The following is a 20,568-nucleotide window of genomic DNA, read 5'->3' as shown; positions in this document are numbered from 1 at the left end:
CAAAACCCAACCTTTATGAAAGCGCTCGATGCTCTGTCAGCCAAACAAGGGCAGTTTGATCTCACAAAAAAATGTCAACCAAAATCCTGATTTTCTTACACCTTGACACTGGTCTGTATCCAGTTCTTATTGTAGATCCAAGGTTTAAACCAACTGGAAAATGACAACCCAAATGAGAGACTCATGTGAGGCTCATTCTGTTTTCTAACTGGAAAATCATCTTGAGAACCAAAACACCAAATTATAACATAAACTTTTTTTTAAGGAATAAATCAGCATTACAGTAAAACCTATATTTGGCTTGAAAAAGTTTATTTGGCATGTGGTCAAATCAAAATTGTACATGCAGTTCCTCTAACATGATCAGTTTTCTCGGTCCTCTCGTCTCACAGAGGCAGTGTACTATGCATTTCTCATTTTCTCTCAGCCTGCATGTGTCCGAGCTGTAGTCCTCGCTGTCCACACAGTGTGATAGTATTGGCTATTCAAGCCTTCGGGTCCAGTACTGATGGTAAATAAACTTCTCCTGCCTCAGACATCCACAGTCTCCTGCTTCTGTTTACAGCTGTGGGGCTCATTAGGACAACTGGTGTTCCTCACTAGATGTTTGCTGCTGTCCAGCTCCACACACCATCAACACTCACACCAGTTTACTTTTAGACTCTTAAATGACATACATACATACATACATACATACATACATACATACATACATACATACATACACACACACATACATACATACATACATACATACATACATACATACATACATACATACATACATACACATACACACATACATACATACATACATACATACATACATACATACATACATACATACACACATACATACACATACACACATACATACATACACAAATACACACATACACATACATACATACATACACATACATACACAAATACACACATACATACATACACACATACATACATACACACATACACATACATACATACATACACATACACACATACATACACATACACACATACACATACATACATGCACATACACACATACATACATACATACATACATACATACACATACATACACAAATACACACATACATACATACACACATACATACACATACACACATACACATACATACATACACACATACATACACATACACACATACACATACATACATACATACATACATACATACACATACACACATACACATACATACATACATACACACACATGTACATACATACACACATACCTACATACATGCATACACACATACATACATACACACACACATACATTCACGCATACACACATACATACATACACACACACATACATACACACATACATTCACGCATTCATACATTATATACATACACGCACACACACACATACATACATACACACATACACACATACATTCACACATACATACATACACACCCATACATACATACACACACACACACACACACACACACACACACACACACACACACACACACACACACACACATATATTTACATATACACATACATTCACGCATTCATACATTATGTACATACACGCACACACACACATAAATACATACATACACACATACACACATACATTCACACATACATACATACACACCCATACATACATACACACACACACACACACACACACACACACACACACATATATTTACATATACACATACAGGACATGCTCCACTGTGTTTTCTCCTTGCACCTTCACTAGAATCATTTAGATCATTTCAACTCTAGAATTGCCAGTCTCTACAGAACTAAAGCTAAAAGGAGCTGTTAACACTACATGACATTAAAAGGTGGAACAGAGCATTTTGAGCTTTGGAGCTGTAGACAGACTAATAATGCAGGATTAAACACAACTCCGAGTCTGTTTTTGAGGAGGTAACAACATAACATGGCTTAAAGCTCACAAGAGGCAATTTTGCGTAATACAGGAGCTTTAAGGTTAGGATTAGTCTCCAGGAAATTTATGTCAAGTCAATGCAATACCCCCAAAAGGTATGAAAACCCATGTGTGTGTATGCAGTATGCGAGCATAATATGTATAGTAGGACTTATATAATATAGGACTCAATGCCGCAGTGTGTCTTGACATTATATTATTAAAGATGCATGCTTTTCTGGTGGAGGGTCCGTCAAATACTTTTTGCCATGGAGATGCTATTGCTGTGTCAGGAAGTTTCACAGTATGGAATAAAACCATTTTATCTTCATGGAGACCAAATGGGACCAAGTTACAGGTCAGATCTATGAGGAGGCGACCCCGCTCACAGTCAGAATGTCTGTTTTTCTAGGTATTTGAGTCATAAAACCACCTGTAGTTGAATAAATCTGAGGTTGATCTGCTTAATGTCGTACTGTGGAACATTCCAGGCAGAGCAATGATATATCCATAGAAACAAGCAGGTCACAGACATCCAAACAAAAAGTTACATAGTCCACCTTTAAAAACAGTGATACAAGTGATGTGACACTCGTGAAAAAATTGGCTCTTTTGAGCGGTTCCTTTGCGTGATCGGTTGGATCTTGAACAAAATCCTTTTTTTTGCATTTGAACCAAAACAAGAATCTGAACAGACACAAAGTTGGCACCACAAGTAAAAAAAACAAACATTTGCATCATAACAGTAATTAAAAAAAACAAAAACAAAATCTTATTATTGTAACCCAACATTTTATTTAGTTTCTGTCTAATTTCAAAAGATAAACACACTCCCACTCAATGTTTGAACCATTTAAACAACTCTTAGCCTTGGTCATTTTTCTTTGTGATTCGTTTGTAGATCAAATGAATTCACACACGCGTTTCTGTCATATAAATTTCCATAAAAATGAGCCAGGCTTTTGAACGACTCTTTTAAAAATCTCATCACTAGAATATGCTTGTGTCATGACAAATATCTCACACCGCAGAGCCTGATCCAGACCATGCTCTGTCATCACTTCATCGTGTAATCTCGTGTCCTTATAAAACGCATGGTCCGCTATTGTAAAAGTATTAACTGTTCATTGCACAGGGTTCAGCTGCTAAACACCGAGGGCTTTCACATGATCGGTCTGAGTTACTGTATGATCGATGAATGGCATAAGGCCAAGTCATGGTAGTGCATAAGTGCCTCCTCTATTAGGGAACTCAGATGTGGGCTTGTAATCACAGGGTTATAGAGATATACTATACTTCTATAGCCGTTAATATGATAATGTACTGAGGAGAATGTGGCAGCCATCATGTGACTGTAGGAGGTAGGGGTGTGCAAAATGATGGAAATATCCATATATATCGTGATACTAAATTTGGTGATGCAGTATCTTTATCATGAGCTGCTGTATCGATATATCGCCAAAAGTGTTGTGTGGTATATTTTCGCTTTTTTGTTTGACTGCACTACAAAAAACACAATCTGTCAAGTAGTGTGTCGAGCCATAAATTAATCACGTAGTGGTGATGGATCTCATTTTAAAGCTTGCCCATCTTCTTTGGGTGTCCATGTTTTTTGGGGTTTTTTTTCCTCACATTTTTCACATATTGGCATCCATCATATACTTACATATAGGTATATGTGTGTATCTATGTGGAATTATAATATATAATTGTGAAAAAAAAATAAACTGAATTGATCATTTTTGTTGTTGCTTATTTAGAGCAAGGAAACTTGTTGACATATTCACTGTTATGCTGATTAAAATAGATGTATTTCATATTAACTTTGCTCACGTAGTGGTTACTAAAAACATAATGTTTCTAAAATGTATTTGGTTCTTATTGCACGTATCGCCATATCGTGATAATATCGTATCGTGAGCCATGTATCGTATTGAATTGTGATTGACCCTGTGATTCCCTAGCCTGATTCATCAGCCGGTTTCACTTCGTGGAAACCGTCTGACCTCGCAGCATTAAAATTCGTTCCCTTGATGGTAGATGGCTACTTTTATTTATTCAGTCGCTGCTATTTGGTCGTGACGTATGTAATGTGTGTTGTCGTGTAATTGCCGGCACAACAGCAAACAAAGCAGAGAGTGAATATGTCGGTCAACGATCATTGTCGTTTCTGCAAGATGAACTTGCAAATTAAATGTGTAATAAAAAATGTGAAGTTTGTATTTAACAAAGGAAGTCCAGAGGAGGATTAGCATATGCAGTCTGTTATCGCAGCTCGGGTTGGTTCAGCGCTTCGCTGATTGGCCGGTGCGCAGTCTACAACTTCTGCTGGAGAGAAATGAAACTGAGCAGAGACATTAGGTGGTGCCAGCCTGGCTAATGATTCCCAGCCCTAGTAGGAATTACCAGTGCAGAAATTTGGTGTAATAAAAGTTTAACTTTATTCTTCCTTTGTGATTAGAAAGTGTTTTCAAGGTAATATCCATCCTAGATCAGTTTAAGTGGCTGTACTGTTTTGTTTTTTTCTTTCCTTCTTGTAGATTAGCAGAATTTGTCTTGCCCTGATATAGATATATTTTAAAAGCAGCTCTTGGAGTCAAAATGAGACCACTGTGTCCTGTCTGCGAGAATCAGGAAGCATTTTGTTAGCATGATAGTTCGCAGAACATTCCACATTTCTATTGAACACTCCGCTGGCCAGTCATGCATGCAGTAATCTTGTGTATTTATTATGTCAATCTCTCTGAGCTCCCCCCGTGATGTCATCAGGTGGTAACTCACTTTGGCTCTTCAGCAGGAGAACACAGAGACAAAGGCAAAACTTTTAATGTGTTTGTTTTTTTGGTCAGTTTGGTCTCTTATCATACGCTCTTTCATGTGGAAACAACACAATTTTCCACTCTGCACTGAAAGATGTTTTAATATTTAATTTAATCAACTTGCCTCCATATTATTTTATGGGACATTGAAACTTCCAAGGCCGTTTTCTCAAAATGCATTTTCCCCCATAAAGACATACAACTTTATAGTCTTGTACTTAAATTGTGCATTGTGTAACTTTTCTGATGGAGGGTCCATCAAATGCTTTTTGCCATGGAGATGTTACTGTTTAGTCTGGAATGTTTCACAGTGTGGTAGTTAAACTTTCTATCTTCATGGAGACAAAGTCGCAGGTCAGATCTGCGGAGAAGCAACCTCGCTCACAGTCAGAATATCGTTTTTCTAGGTATTTTTGAGCTATAAACCCACCTGTAGTTTAATAAATGTAAGGTAGACCATGTGATATTGTGAAACATTCCAGGCAGAGCAATGCCATATCCATAGAAACAAAGAAGTGACAGAACCCCAACCGAAAAGTTACATAGTGCACCTTTAACAAGATTTTTTGTCCAGAAGATTTTTATTATTATTATTTTGAATATCTAATTCCAAGTCTGAGTTACTGAAGTTTTAACTTAAAACATTAGGCAAAAAATAATTTGTAGACATGTTTTTCAGTGAGATTTAATTTTCTCAAATACTAAATAAGATTTCAAAAATCTTGTGTATATGTTTGGTATTTAATATGAAAACAAAATTAAATTTTTTTTTTTTTTTTTTTTTTACTCATAAAATGTCTTAATTTTATGCGAGAACATGACATGATGAAAAATGTATAATTGGTGGTTTTCAGATAGTAGAATGCGATGATGTCATACTCTCAGATAGGGGAAGGAGCCAGTTTTTTTCCTGTTGTTTACACTGTAATTTGCCATGAAATATCAGAAAAATAAATTCCTAAATATGGAACCTAATCATTTCTATTACTGATTAGACCCAAGACCATGCCATATAACAACAAAACCAGCAGTTGAACAATGATCATGTTAGCTGCCCCTCATCTGTATTAAATACTATTGGCGTATAGAATACTGTAATGTCAACTGAAACCCAGCAATACATTTTTTCTTGCATTTGTACTGTAAACTACAGAAGAAATTTCAAATTAATATCTCTTAATCTTGCTGCTGTTGTCTTTAGCCCCCTTGAGACTTGCCAATACATTGCTGTTAAAAGGTGCACTGTGTAACTTTTCTGGTGGAGTGTGATGGAGCACCCATGGTTGGCCCATCATCCCCAAACCAGCGCGCCTTAACCTGCAGAGCGTGCAAAACTCATGTTTCTTTCCAATTTGTTTTATGTTCATCAGTACAGTTTTGCCTGTGTTCAATCCTTAAAACCCTTTGTTTTGTTAATTATTTAGCCCAGGGGGAGGGGCTAAGGGGTATATAAGGGGAGCTCCGTTCCATTTATATTATCTGTCCTTGGCCTGACTATGTGGGTGCTGGCTTACTGTGAGTGCCGCTGTTGTAAATATTGTGGTAAATTGGGCTGTGGGCTGAATAAAAAACACACTTAAGTGAAGTTTTTCCGACTGAGCCAACATTTTTTACGTTTATTTTGGACGAACCCGTGACATGGACGGTCCATCAAATGCTTTTCTTCATGGAGATGTTATTGCTTTGTCTGGAATGTTTCACAGTGCAGTATTAAACCTTTCTTTGTTAAAGAGATCAAACCAGACCAAGTTACAGGTCAGATCTGTGGAGAAGCAGTATTTTTGAGCTGTAACTCTAGAAAATGTAATAAATGTAAGGTAGAGCTATTTAATGTCACACTGTTGAACATTCTAAGCTGAACAATGACACATCCACAGAAACAAGGAAGCGATAGACCCTCCACAAGAAAAGACACAAAGCACTTTTACTCTACCAAACGTGAATCCGAAGGTGTTTAAAAAGTACTTTTAAAGCCCGAACAATGTACAGTACCGCACCATTAAGCAAGCCTATCTCTCGGAGCATTGAGGAGAGGTTCATTTCTTCCCAGTACGAACCTCTCACCCTGACAGTCCCCCGATGCAGATCTGGTTAGCCGGATAAATGACCCACAAACCCGCTGCCATTTGCTTCCGTAATGAACTATTAGAGACAGGCTTTTAACACGGGAGCTCTTCTTGTTTTTACCATGGCCAGTTAGGATGCAGTGTTCCATATTCCGCTAAGGTCTAAAGCTCATTACTATAAGCTTCACTGTAATGTACACTCTGGAGCTGCCAAGACAAACAGATAAATAGTGCTGGGTGAACAATAGTCGACAGCCCTGTGCGGTGGAATTACAAAGACAATCCATCGCGGTCGGGGGAGTTAGAGCGCTCTGCCGGCCCCATGCTGTTTCACACATTTGGTTTAGTAGAGATCTTGTTGGAGGAATTGTAACTGTTGGCTGGTTCTGGCGTCGTGTCGGTTGGTCTTAACTGGGACTTAACTGCGGCTTTGTCGAGTGGTTTTGGAAGACATCGCAATATGGGTTTCAAATGAGATAACAGCATTCTATAGGCCAAGAATTTTCTATACAGTTTCTATGAAAATGCCATTGCTCTGCCTGGAATGTTCCACAGTATGACACTAAACAGATTTACTTTACATTAATCAATTGCAGGCAGTTTTATAGCTCAAAAAATATCTACAAAAACAGGCATTCTGACTGTGAACGGGGACGCCTCTTCACAGATCTGGCCTGTTTCTTGGTCTGATATGGTCTCCATGAATATAGAAAGGTTTAATACCATACAGTGAAACATTCCAGACAAAGAAATGACATCTCCATGGAGAAAAGCATTTGGCAGACCACGGAAAAATAATACAATGCATCTTTAAATTGCAGATTTTGGTGTTGGTTTTGTCACTAATAGAGGTTATTGAGTTCAATATTTGTGAATTGAGCTTTATTGCCCTTATTTCTTGTGAAAGCAAAAGGAAAAACTGGTTCTTGCCCTCCATTTGGGAATATGACATCTTCACATTCAGGTTCTAGAATCTGAAAAAAAAAACACAAATAGTATTCTGTGTTATAGTGGTAGCACCTGGGTACCTTTCAAAATTGTCTCTGCTACCAGTACTTAAAGGTAAATGTTTCTGGAGATGTACCACCTAATCGTTTGCATGGAAAAGTTACTTCTTTACCAGAGAAGTTCCACATTATGACTTTAAATTTAACTATATTAGTCATACTGTAAAGCGGCAGTTGGAAATCTGCTCCTGATATCCCAGTGCCACAATTTTCCAACCTGGAAGTCAGTGGACTTGTTTCTTTTATTGAGTCATTTTAGATCAATACTACAACGTTAAATGTCCAAAATACATCATCATCGTGATCGTGATAGAGTAGACCAAATCACAGTATCACTTATATTAAGAAGGTTGTCTTTTTTATTTATTTTTTTTATTGCATAATTATTAGTCCTGTGCTGACGGCGGTATCTTGACCTATTGGTGTTGGAGCAGTGGTCCCCAACCCAAAGGTCAGATGGATATATCCCCACTCAGACCAAGTTCTGTGTCCTTAGGCAAGACACTTCATCAACCTTACCCAGTGTGTGCGTGATTGTTGGTGGTGGAGCCCATGGTGCAGATTGGTAGCCTCATTTCTGTCATTCTGCCCCAGTCTCCCCCAGACTAAAGTAGTATTTTACCAGCTTACCAGTGTGGAGTGATTGAATAATGCTCTGTAACGCGTCTTTGGGGACAGAAAATGTCTGTGAAAAGCGCTATATAAATAAAGACTTACTTACTTACTAATGACTTTGAGAGGCTTTGACGTGTCTGTAAAGCACATTACAAGTGTAAGTTATATTGCATAATATAGTTGTAGAATTGTATTGATTTGATAGGGTTTTAAGATAACAGAAATATACAATATTTCTGATTCTTTCTCATTAATTTTAATGTAACACACTGTATAACACATGTGATACATTTGACCCAGTAGCACATAACCCTGAGTGACACATTTGACCCTGTAATACTTAACCCTGTAACACCGAACCCTGAGCGATACGTTTGACTCTGTAACACTTAACCCTGAGTGACACATTTGACCCTGCAACACCGAACCCTGTAACACCTAACCCTGAGTGATACATTTGACCCTGCAACACCGAACCCTGTAACACCTAACCCTGAGTGATACATTTGACCCTGCAACACCTAAGCCTGAGTGATACATTTGACCCTGCAACACCTAAGCCTGAGTGATACATTTGACCCTGCAACACCTAACCCTGAGTGACACATTTGGCCCTGTAACACTTAACCCTGTAACACATAACCCTGAGCAATAATTTGACCCTGTAACACCTAGCCTGGAGTGATACATTTGACCCCTGCAACACCTAACCCTGAGTGATACATTTGACCCCTGCAACACCTAACCCTGAGTGACACATTTGACCCTGTAATACTTAACCCTGTAACACGTAACCCTGAGCAATAACATGATCCTGTAACACCTAACCCTGAGTGATACATTTGACCTAGTAACACCTAACCCTGAGTGATACATTTGACCCTGCAACACCGAACCCTGTAACACCTAACCCTGAGTGATACATTTGACCCTGCAACACCTAAGCCTGAGTGACACATTTGACCCTGCAACACCGAACCCTGTAACACCTAACCCTGAGTGATACATTTGACCCTGCAACACCTAAGCCTGAGTGATACATTTGACCCTGCAACACCTAAGCCTGAGTGACACATTTGACCCTGTAACACCTAACCCTGAGTGACACATTTGACCCTGTAATACTTAACCCTGTAACACATAACCCTGAGCAATAATATGACCCTGTAACACCTAACCCTGAGAGATACATTTGACCCTGTAACACCGAACCCTGAGTATCACATTTGACCCTGTAACACGTAACCCTGAGCAATAATATGACCCTGTAACACCGAACCCTGAGTGATACATTTGACCCTGTAACACCGAACCCTGAGTGATACATTTCACCATGTAACACCTAACCCTGAGTGATACATTTGACCCAGTGCCACCTAACCCTAACGTGATCTTGTTATAAATCATACCCAGTGCATCACAGTGTGCTTAATGAGCTCAGTACAAAGTGTTGCGTACAATAACAAAACGTGACCTCATTTAGATCTGAATTCGGCTTTAATTATCCGAGTCATTTACACTGATGTCTGTTGCCCTTTTCATCTCAAATGCCTTCCCCTCCTCTGCACTGTGACGGCCAGTCCTGTCCAAATCCAAAATGTCATACCACACAAACTGCTGATTTATTTGGCAGCGCAGAATTTAATGGAACAGAACGCAGCGCGGGTAATGTGTTCTGACTGATGAGTTTGATGGACTGTAATGAAAACTTGTGATGCTTAAAGTGTGGCTGACTGACTGTGAAAGTGCACACGCTGATGGACAGTCAATAATTCTGAGGTGGACACATTGAAAAGTGTGAACATGGCTCGGCTCTGACACGTGCTTTAGAGTTCATTAGAAACTTTAGGGCTCCTGTCACTTTAACTGTCTGTCATTTGTTCTTAAATGGCCTAGATTATGTAAAACACGAGGACAACACAATTATCCTCATCGTGGGGCACGTGAGGCTGGGTGGAAATAAAGTTAAACTAAACTCAGATAAAAATGGATAATAAGTAACAATCAAATACAACTGACACACGTTTGAGTTACAGCTGGACTCGGTCAAGCAGAAGTAAACAGCAAGGCCAAAAATCCAAGATAATGCATCTGATATAAAAATGTATTCAACAGATATATATGTACTCTAGTTTATGAAACTCTTTACCTTTTTTCTGTACCATTTTTGGTTCTAAAGTTCCATACATTTTAAACAGACCATGTATGAAACATGGAACAAAAATTATTTCCCAAATTTCAAAGACCTGCAAATCATGTAAATAAATGGATGTATTTCATCATATCTTGTGTTATTCCATCTTTGAACTGTTGATTAAGGGCCATGATTTAAAAAAAATGTAAAAAATTTATTTAAAATGATAAAAATTTGCTTGGAAGGACTGACATATTTTATAGAAATAGTTTCCTTTCATTTTGAAGTAATATTAAAGTTTTCGGAAGAAAAAAGCGACAAATTATGCAAAATCATGCACCTTCTACTTGTTTGCACAATGTTTCCTCCGTTACTTTTCCCTCCGTTACCATGACCTTTCTTCATAAAAAATCTCATTACTCAAAAAGAGGTTTTTCAACCTAATCTTGTACCATATGGTAGAAAACTATATGAAGCAAATATTCAAACCAGTTTGTTAAGGATATGTAAGTGAGAACCAAGAGTTATCACTGTTTGGATTTATTGCCCAAAAAGTGCTGCATATTTCATTCCCTCCGTTACCGACATGAGTTTTTAAATTTTTTGTCAACAACTTGAAAGAATATCACAGGTTTAACTTTACCCTGTTGGAGTGTAACTCTTTCCTACATTCTGATACTTTACTTATTTCAATAGTCCCTCTAGTTTCTGAATAAGAGCTGTTTGAATGTAAAAAATCTGCCCCCGTTTCCCTCCGTTACTGCTTGACCGGACCCAGATGCAATATGTAACTTTGAGATTAACTTGAGATTTAACTTGAGATTGCTTTTGCTGGAATGTACCACTGTATGGCATTAAACATGCTTATTATTTAACTATATATGAATAAAACAATACTTTGAAAAATATGTTTTCTACTGTAAGTGAACACACGTCTCCACAGATGAAACCTGTAAATTGTCTCGGTGCTTGTCTCCATGGAAATAGATAAGTTTCATATACTGTGAAAAATTCCAGGCAACCAACATCTCCATGGTGACGGACCCTCTACCGGAAAGTTACACAGCACACACAAATAATAATAATTATAATAATAATAACGTTTCCGTGACTTTAACTACGATGCCGAACTTTTGCGCCGTATACGAACTGAACCAGGACTAAAACAGGACTGAGTGTTGCCACGGGCCCTGAGGTGAGACTGAGACCAGACCGGGACTAAAACCAGGACTGAGACCGGGACTGAGACCGGGGCCAGACCAGGACCAGACCGGGATTGAGACTGAGACCAGACCGGGACTGAGATCAGGACTGAGATCAGGACTGAGACCGGGACTGAGACCAGGGCCAGACCAGGACCAGACTGGGACTGAGACCGGGACTGAGACCGGAGACCGGAACTGAGACCAGGACCAGACTGGGACTGAGACCGGTTTAGTCCTGGTTTAATCCTGGTTTAGTCCTGGTTTAGTCCTGGTTTAGACCTGGTTTAGACCTGGTTTAGACCTGGTTTAGTCCTGGTTTAGACCTGGTTTAGTCCTGGTTCAGTCCTGGTTTAGTCCTGGTTTAGTCCTGGTTTAGTCCTGGTTCAATTCTGGTTCAGTCCTGGTTTAGTCCTGGTTTAGACCTGGTTTAGTCCTGTTTTAGTCCTGGTTCAGTTCTGCATCACAGTTTAAGTCAAAAAAAAACGGGAAACAGCCGTTATCAATTTTTTTCCATTACTCGTTTAAACACAAAATCAAAAACTGAAAAAACAAATCATTGTACTTTTTTTTTCATTTTAGTTTTGGAGACAAATAATGAAGACAATAGTTGTTTTTTCATTTTCTTATTTTTGGTTTTATATTGAAAAATGAATGAACGAAAGATACTCGGCTTCAGAATAATACATGATCTTTAATAGTCCAAAACCACAATCTCACATTTCAGTCTTCCGTTGTAAGAAGAGATATGACAACTTCAATTTCAAGGTTATGATGTTGCAGCAGTGAGTTTTACTACACTTTCTGAACATACCATCAAAGCCTATAAGTCTCACGCTGAGTTCACGGAGTTCATAAAATGAGCTACAAAAGACTTCATCCTCCATGCAATAACATTTTTCTCAGGCAGTACGACGATCTCTTTCTAAGACGTGCAGTATGTTAGTACTGGAGATTATGCACTGTACTTTAGAAACACTTACTGAATGTACTTAACAAATATTTCTAAACGGGTACCTATGTGTAAACCAACTTTTACCACATAAAAACCAATGGAAATAGCAATCAATACTCAGTCGTCATTCCTCTAGCATAAGGACAAGGTGCCAACTGAGGACGCTGTTTTCTACACCAGTGTTAGTGAATAGTCTTTGAATGTTGTGTGTTTGTTAGGTGTTTTAGGGCCCGTTTACACGAGAACGCTTGCAGGTAAAAACGACAAAATATTTTATCGGAAGCGCCTTTCGTTCAGACGGTGACGGGGTTTTGGGGGCTTAAAAACACAAAAATCTAAAACCAGAGTGTAAAAGTTGAATACGCTCCGCCATAGTGTTTCCGTCTACACTGCCCAAGACACAAAACTCTGGTCAGATCTGCTCACGTCGCGTACGCGTTTAGGTCACATACATACAGTACACAGAAACAAACATGTCGGATCGTTTCCATGCGTCGGACCTTCAAGCTTCAGGAGGCATTCCAACAAATGTACAGAAGATGCAGAGACACTATTAGTGAACAGAGAAGGATCTGCAATCACCTCTGTCAAATTCTGGATGCACTAATTCATCGCAGGCGAGTCAGACGGATATGGACGAGACCTGGGAGAACCAGTCGATGGTGGGACAACTTTGTGGAAGGAGTAGTTGATGAAAATGCGTGGCGTGAAATCTTCCGTATGTCCAAAGACGCCCTTGTTGCTTTAAGTAAAAGCAAACCCAATCGAATTCCACACACTTTTGCGTCACTGTATGCACGCAGATTTCCTACCAAAACATTTGTCTAAATGTGGAACAAAAAGTGAAGACGCAACACCAATTTGCGTCTTCTGTTCAGATCTTTATCACAGAAACATAACCTTAGTCGAGAGAATTTTGTATTACTCAACAAATCATTATATGGGACAAAAGCACAGACATTGAGTGAGTTAGCTGAAGATTTGTCATTTGGTATTTCTGTGCAAAAATAAACATTAAATTCTCTCTTTATGTAAATACTTTGTCTCCTAGTACTGTATTTTCTAGGGTAGGGTGCACTCATAAGCCTCCAACCCCATCAAAAAACGACTGTGCGCCCCACAATCCAGAGCGCCCTATACACGAATCCACTCGGGTGTCCCAACACGACTTCAGTAAACTACAAAGTCGCACCACCCACAGCGCACGCAAACACACATGGAGCAGACAGCGACCCACACAGCCAAAAACACCCGCAGCCACACTCATCACCCCACGGCGACGAGGAACGGAACGGAGGAACAAGCCGAAAAAGCGAGTGCAATGTGCCACTTCTAGACACAACTGAACAACTGAGTCACTGCAAACATGTCAACGGTCCCAGACAGCACCCTCCCTACACGCCACAATTAAACAAAGCTGAGAGTCATCGTGAACGTGCCAAACAAACCGACTGACCCATCTAACTGTTGTGTTTCGTTTAATGCACCTTATAGTCCGGTATAGTGCGGTTTATTTGTGAAAAAAAGTTCAAAAATAGACCATTCAATGACAGTGCGCCTTATAATCCAGACCGCCCTATAGTGTGGAAAATACGGTACTGTTTTTCTGCATAAATTGTTTTGCATCCCGTGCAGGTGTAGTCTGGTAAGGTGGTCAAACACACAGGCTACATTCAGACTGCAGGGCTTAATGCTCAATTTTTTTAGTGAAATCCGATGTTTTTGCGAGGTCGTTCACATTTCCAATTAAATGTGACTTGTATGTGATCTCCAGTGTGAACAGTAAACGACCCGAAAGTGTCCCGCATGCACACTGGAGGACATGATGACGTAAACCGCAGCAAGCGTGCTCTGTGTTTACGGAAGTTGTCCAAACATGGACGCGAACATTGAGCACCTGGAGATTTTAAAGTTCCTCTCGTACCGGAGCCAGAACATGAACAACTTACTTGTTTTAAGGAGGAGATTGAGAAGGAGAAGGACGAGGTTTTTGGCTGTGGTGTTTTGTGGGACAGCGGCAGCAACGGCTGTTGAAAGGAACGTGTGGATGTGGAGACGTAGCCAAGAGTGGTGAGTGGTGATGTGCTTAGCTTCAGTGACACGGAGTTCATTAACAATTTTCACTACTACTTCAGCGCAGAATAGTGACATTTGTGGCTTGTTGATAACGTGTAGGTTGGATGGATGCGCTTTGGCTGTTCAGACTGAAGTCGCATGTCAAAAGATCGGATATGTCGTATATATCGGTTTCAGGACCACATACCGAAGTGTCCTGGGTCGCATTTGAAAAAATCGGATCCGTGTCATTCAGACTGTCATTAAAAGATCAGATACAGGTCACATAGGGGCCAAAAAATCTGATCTGGGTCACTTCAGGCTGCAGTCTGAATGCAGCCATAGAGATACAGATATAGTTTTGAAAGCTTTTGCCACTCTCCCTTTTTAGTGACTAATCGATCAAGAATTTCTTCTGTCGACTACAGCCCTAATGTTCTGTAGCATTTTGTAGTGTTTCCTTAAGCACATTCAATCTTTGCACTGCTTACTGCTTACTTTCAGTTTAGAGATAAAAGTCTGAAATACTTTAGATGTTCGATACGGCCAGTGCGTAGTGATGAGATTGTGTCCCAAATTGCTGCTTTTACAATTGACTCTATGGGGAAAACCACAAAGAAAAGTTGGGTCCCCGAGCTTTAAGTCCATAAACAATCACCAGAGTGTAATCTGAATGCATTTCTGCTCTCGAACTGCAATCACTACAAACACACGGACATGTTAGCTCGCCGGTTAGGCCGCTAAATGGCTGCTAAAGACTGTTTATGGTTCATGGCTCTGGCTGTCCACAGAGAGAGCTGTGACTCAGATCTAATCATCTGGAAATAGGGACCCTGCTTTTGAAGTGTGTTTAAAGTTCTAAAACATTAACTACGAATGCCAAAGGTGAAGAAAAATGTGTGTGAATGCCATTAAAGGCCAACAGAAAGCACGATGTGTCCAAAAATGTGAAACAAATTCTATTACATATATTATATTATTATTATATATTATTTTAGGGATCAGTGCAGTGATTAGTAGTAGTAGTAGTAGTAGTAGTAGTAGCAGTAGTAATAGTAGTAGTAGTTTATTTGATCATTTTGCAACTCTACAAAACAAGACTAAACTAAACAGTCTACAGTCCCATACATCATGACCGAAAGGGTTTAGGCCAGGGGGGCACAAAGGGTTCTAAAATTTGAGGGAAGCGCCGGACCAGGAGCAGATGGATGAACACTTCATTCACTTCTTCAACATTTATGCATAAAGACTACGTAACATGCAGTTCAGAACCCTTTCAACTTTACTTTCACCCTATTCAGAACAGAAACAGTGCAGCCTTATGTCTTGAACACATCTACCTCATTCATGGTCCAAATACACCGACCAAGAATGACTCCTGTCACTAGCTAGTCCGAAAGAACACTTTCCCGTAACGCATTGCGGCCAATATAATACGCCACATCTCAATGTATATATAGTGCGCCATCTACTGGGAAACGCCGGAAATGCAGGAAAAATAAAACTTTAACAAGGTTTACTGCTATAATTTATTCAAGTTAGGCGGGTCGGATTAAAAGGTTTAAAGGGCCGCATATGGCCCCCGGGCCGTAGTTTGCCCACCCCTGGTTTAGGCTGAAGTAAAAAGTACTTATAATGCCAAACCAGATTAAAGCAAGTTTGCATTTACAATTTAATTTACAATTTAGTGTATATATAAGAGTCAAAATATAAATTAAAACAAACAAATTTTAATCCATAATTCATTCATTCCAGATCTCTATATCTTTGAAAATATAACGCTTTATACTCTTTTTTATTTTTATTTTTATGGCTTCTACAGTGTTAGACTTTGTAAAATCATCACTTAGGTTGTTCCATAAACTAACCCCTCGAACGGAAATAAAACTACTTGGTTTTCTTAGTTCCTATCTTCATTTTTTGCCTGTTTTTCTAAGGCAGGCATGTCCAAACTATGGTCCGTGCACCAAATGTGGTCCTCAGACAAATTTTTCTTGGCTTGCAGGTGAATTGGCCCAAATTACATGCCATTAAAAATGTACTTTTTACTACAAGTTTTTTGTTTTTTAGTATTTTGTGTGAGGTTTTAAGGATCTTAGCATGAATAAAGACTGATAGCTCATTCGTTCAACGTGTTAAACATGCACATATTTTAATTATTCCCTGTACTGAGCTCCAGTTTACGGCCCTCAGTCAGCCCTCTGCTTCATCTGTGTTTAGATGTGTGGCCCTTGATGAAAAAAGTTTGGACACCCCTGTTCTAAGGTTATACTGACTCTCTCTGCTCAAATAACTCCTGTAAACAAGTGGAAGCAGATAATTCTAGGCCTTGTACCTCACCAAGGTTGTACTCAGGTCAACGAGATAAAAAAATGTCAGTACTTTTATCTTAACAAAAAGAGGATTTGTTGGTGCATTGTAATTTGCATGATTAATAATCCTAATAACCTTCTTTTGGAGTAGACACATTTTATTATATTTGATTTATAAATATTCCCCCATATTTCCACACAGTAGTTTAGGTATGGAAGGAATACAATAGAGTTACACAATAAATAATGGGAATTTTGATTTAAAAGTCTTTTCATTTTACTCATAATAGTAACAATTTTAGCCAGCTTTGTCTGAATTTTGCTTATTTGCATTTCCCAGCCAAGTTTGCCCAATAATTTATTAACAGATTCTCTTTCAGTTTCTATTTGATTCATTTTAATATTAATTGGATTATTGATTTTTCTCTTTCCAAAGATAATATATTTGTTTTTTTTTCCAAATTCATTAAAAGTTTATTAATATCGATCCACTCCTTTATTTTAGTACAGTCATTTTCTACTGTGTGCAGAAAATGCTGTAGGTTTTTTACTGAACAATAGAGACTGGTGTCGTCTGCAAATAAAATGCAACTTCATTTGTCCACTGCGTCACAGACGTCGTTAATGTACATTACAGTAACCATACTGCATAAATGTTTGTGTCTCCCACTGGAGTTCTACAGTCTGCTCTAGTTCCAGAAGTGAAATTTCCATTCATTTTTCCCTATTGACCTCAAACTGAAGGCACAACAGAGGCTCATCACCTTTGTGGTAACTAGGGCTGGGTAGCATTCAGAAGTTGCCGATACGATACATACCTCGATACATAAGCCACGACACGATACATATCTCAATACAGTGAGCTTACAATTCGATACGATTCAATACAAAATATTTCAAATTGATTCAATACGGTTCAATAAAAAGTAAAAACTAAATCATGGCTGTGATACTAAAAGTCTTTGTTAAACCACTTCTTGTGCAAAGTTCATATGAAAAACGTCTATTTTACTCATCAGAACAGTGAAAATGTCAAATGTGTCACATAAATGAGTTTCCCTCGTCTAAACATGCAACAGAACTGTAGTGCTGTACCAAAATAATTTTGTAAAATATACCAAAAAATACTCTGATATATTGCTGATATATCGATACAGCAGCCCAAGATATCAATACTGTATCATCATAGTACATGACAGTATATATCAATATTTCAATATTTTTGCACACCCGTAGTGGTAATTTAGGGCCCCATCCACACTAGTACGTGTTCCACATGTTTTTGTTGTAGATGCAGTTCACACTAATCCTATGGAACGATCTGGTGCCGCCAGCTCCCATAAATTCATCTGAGTACAGATCTGATCATGCACCGTGTGGACACCTGAAAACATTGATACACTGACGTAGGAGCTTTAGTTGTGTCCTTATTGGACCATGTCACTGTGACTTGCACCTTCACTGGGTTCGTGACATTGGTCATGTGACACTACTGCGGAAAACAGTTTAAACAAACCAGAGACAAATGGGAAACAGTGTACAGCGGACTAGAACTACTTGCACAGAACAGAGTCACCATTAGCAGAACACCCCCCTGTCAAAGAAAGAACACATATATTCCACTGAGTCATGTCCTTTTTAAGTCCAACAGAAGCTGAACCGCATGTTTTTTTAGCGCTTAGTTTATGCAAATGAGCCACGTGGTTTTAAGTTTTGTTTCTGTAAAACGTAAACAAATAAGTGCAAAGCTGTGTGGATAGGGAAGACTTGCAGACACAGAAATGACGTGTCTGGATGCAAATTGTTTTCGATATGGTGATACACCAATACAGTGATTCGTTTCGGTGTAAACATAACCTAATATCCATAACGCAGTTGTTTTAAGTCCAAACTGCAAATTTAAAACACAAGATTTGTTGAAATGTTTTAATAACTTTGCAGTTTATAAAGTTTTCAGAAACAGATTTTACATACAATTATAGTTCTTGTGGTCATTAGTTACACATAGCTCATTAGCCCTGAGCTTTCAAACTTGGGAGTCTATGAAAAACATGGAAAATCTGGTGAAATTTATTCCAGTATAGTATAAGAACTTGCTGAAATAATTTGTCTCTCCTCTACTGTCAGTAAGTATAAACAGTTTTGGGGAGTAACAGATTACATGTACCGGAGTTACGTAATCAGAGTACAAATTATGAGTAACTGTATTCAGTTACAGTTACTGTTTCAGTGAGTGGTATTTGGATTACAGTTACTTTGTTAAAATAAATGTATTACACGGTGGTATTTTCCTGTTGTCACATTTTGGGCTAAACCAGGTCTAAAAGCAGGTCTAAAACCAGGGTTAAATTAGACCTAATCCAGGTCTAAGCAGGTCTAAAACCAGGTCTAAATCAGGACTAAACCAAGACTAAACCAGGACTAAAACCAGGTCTAAACTAGATCTAAATCAGGTCTAAAACCAGGTCTAAAACTAGGTCTAAACTAGATCTAAACCAGGTCTAAACAGGTCTAAAACTGTAATCTGTAGGGGAATACATTTTAAAAGTCACCTTTCCAACAATGAATATAAGTAAACTGTATGTTTTTTCCACATAAAAAGTGCTTTGCAGAGAGCAGGTACACCACAAAACAACAATAAGCAAAATAAGGTCATTGGACTTTTCAGCTGCTTTTAAAAGAATCCACAGAGTCGGGCACATGGAGAGAAGGACAGAGCGTTCCAGCCTGAAAGAACAGGTCCCCCAGTGTTTTAAACCTGATTTTTTTGGACCACCAACAGGTTAAAAGGTCCAGGATGGGGGACTTGGCCGTGGAGCGCTCTAAAAGTAACAACTAAAATTTTAAAATCAACTCTGAACTTTACAGGAGCGAATAGAGGGACAAAAGAACCAGGGTGATGTGTCATGTTCTGGGAGTTTCTGTTAAAAGCCCAGCAGCAGAGTTTTGTACAATTTGGAGTCTGTTAAGAGCAGTCTTATTAAAATGGGTAAAAACAGAGTAACAATAATCAAGATGCGGTGAAATAAAAGCGTGAATGATCTTTTCTAGGTCAGACTGCGAGACCATTTTGTGCACTTTGGAGATATTCCTCCGATAATAAAGGCAATTTTTGACTCACTGTTTTGAGTGGGCTTCTATGACCCGAGGTTTCTGAGGCTGCTTCTGACAGAGGATCCCAGGGAACCGAGGTGTTTTTTTTTGATCAGACGAGTTTTGTTATGAGGAGCGATGATCTGATTTTCAGCGAGCTCAGGGGTTTGGAGATGCTGTATCGTAGTCTCGAACAAACCGTTTTAATTCTCAGACTGTCCGTTCTTCAGTGCGCCTGTGCCCCCTGCAGAGTCTAACCCGATGTTTGTGTTTCAGAACAAGAGCCTGAAGAACAAGCTGCTCTCTGGGAACAAGCTGTGTGACGCCTACGCTGAAGAGGTGAGCTCGCAACGCTCCGCCTTCGATGTTTGCAAAG

General features: G+C 39.0%; 1 protein-coding gene across 1 annotated transcript in view; it reads left to right on the top strand.

Moving 5' to 3' along the window:
- Positions 1–20,568, top strand: part of luzp2 (leucine zipper protein 2) — a 171,479-nt gene that overhangs the window by 50,151 nt on the left and 100,760 nt on the right. Inside the window, exon 6 of the mRNA XM_055154822.1 lies at positions 20,469–20,531. Coding sequence (XP_055010797.1) covers positions 20,469–20,531 — 63 coding nt within the window. The remainder of the gene's footprint in view (positions 1–20,468; positions 20,532–20,568) is intronic.

Source organism: Boleophthalmus pectinirostris, unplaced genomic scaffold (assembly GCF_026225935.1).
Source record: "Boleophthalmus pectinirostris isolate CB_2022bp ecotype Guang Dong unplaced genomic scaffold, ASM2622593v1 HiC_scaffold_19, whole genome shotgun sequence".
Classification (NCBI taxonomy): Eukaryota; Metazoa; Chordata; class Actinopteri; order Gobiiformes; family Gobiidae; genus Boleophthalmus; species Boleophthalmus pectinirostris.
The sequence above is the reverse complement of the archived record's forward strand: the minus strand, read 5'-3'. Positions and strand labels throughout refer to the sequence as shown.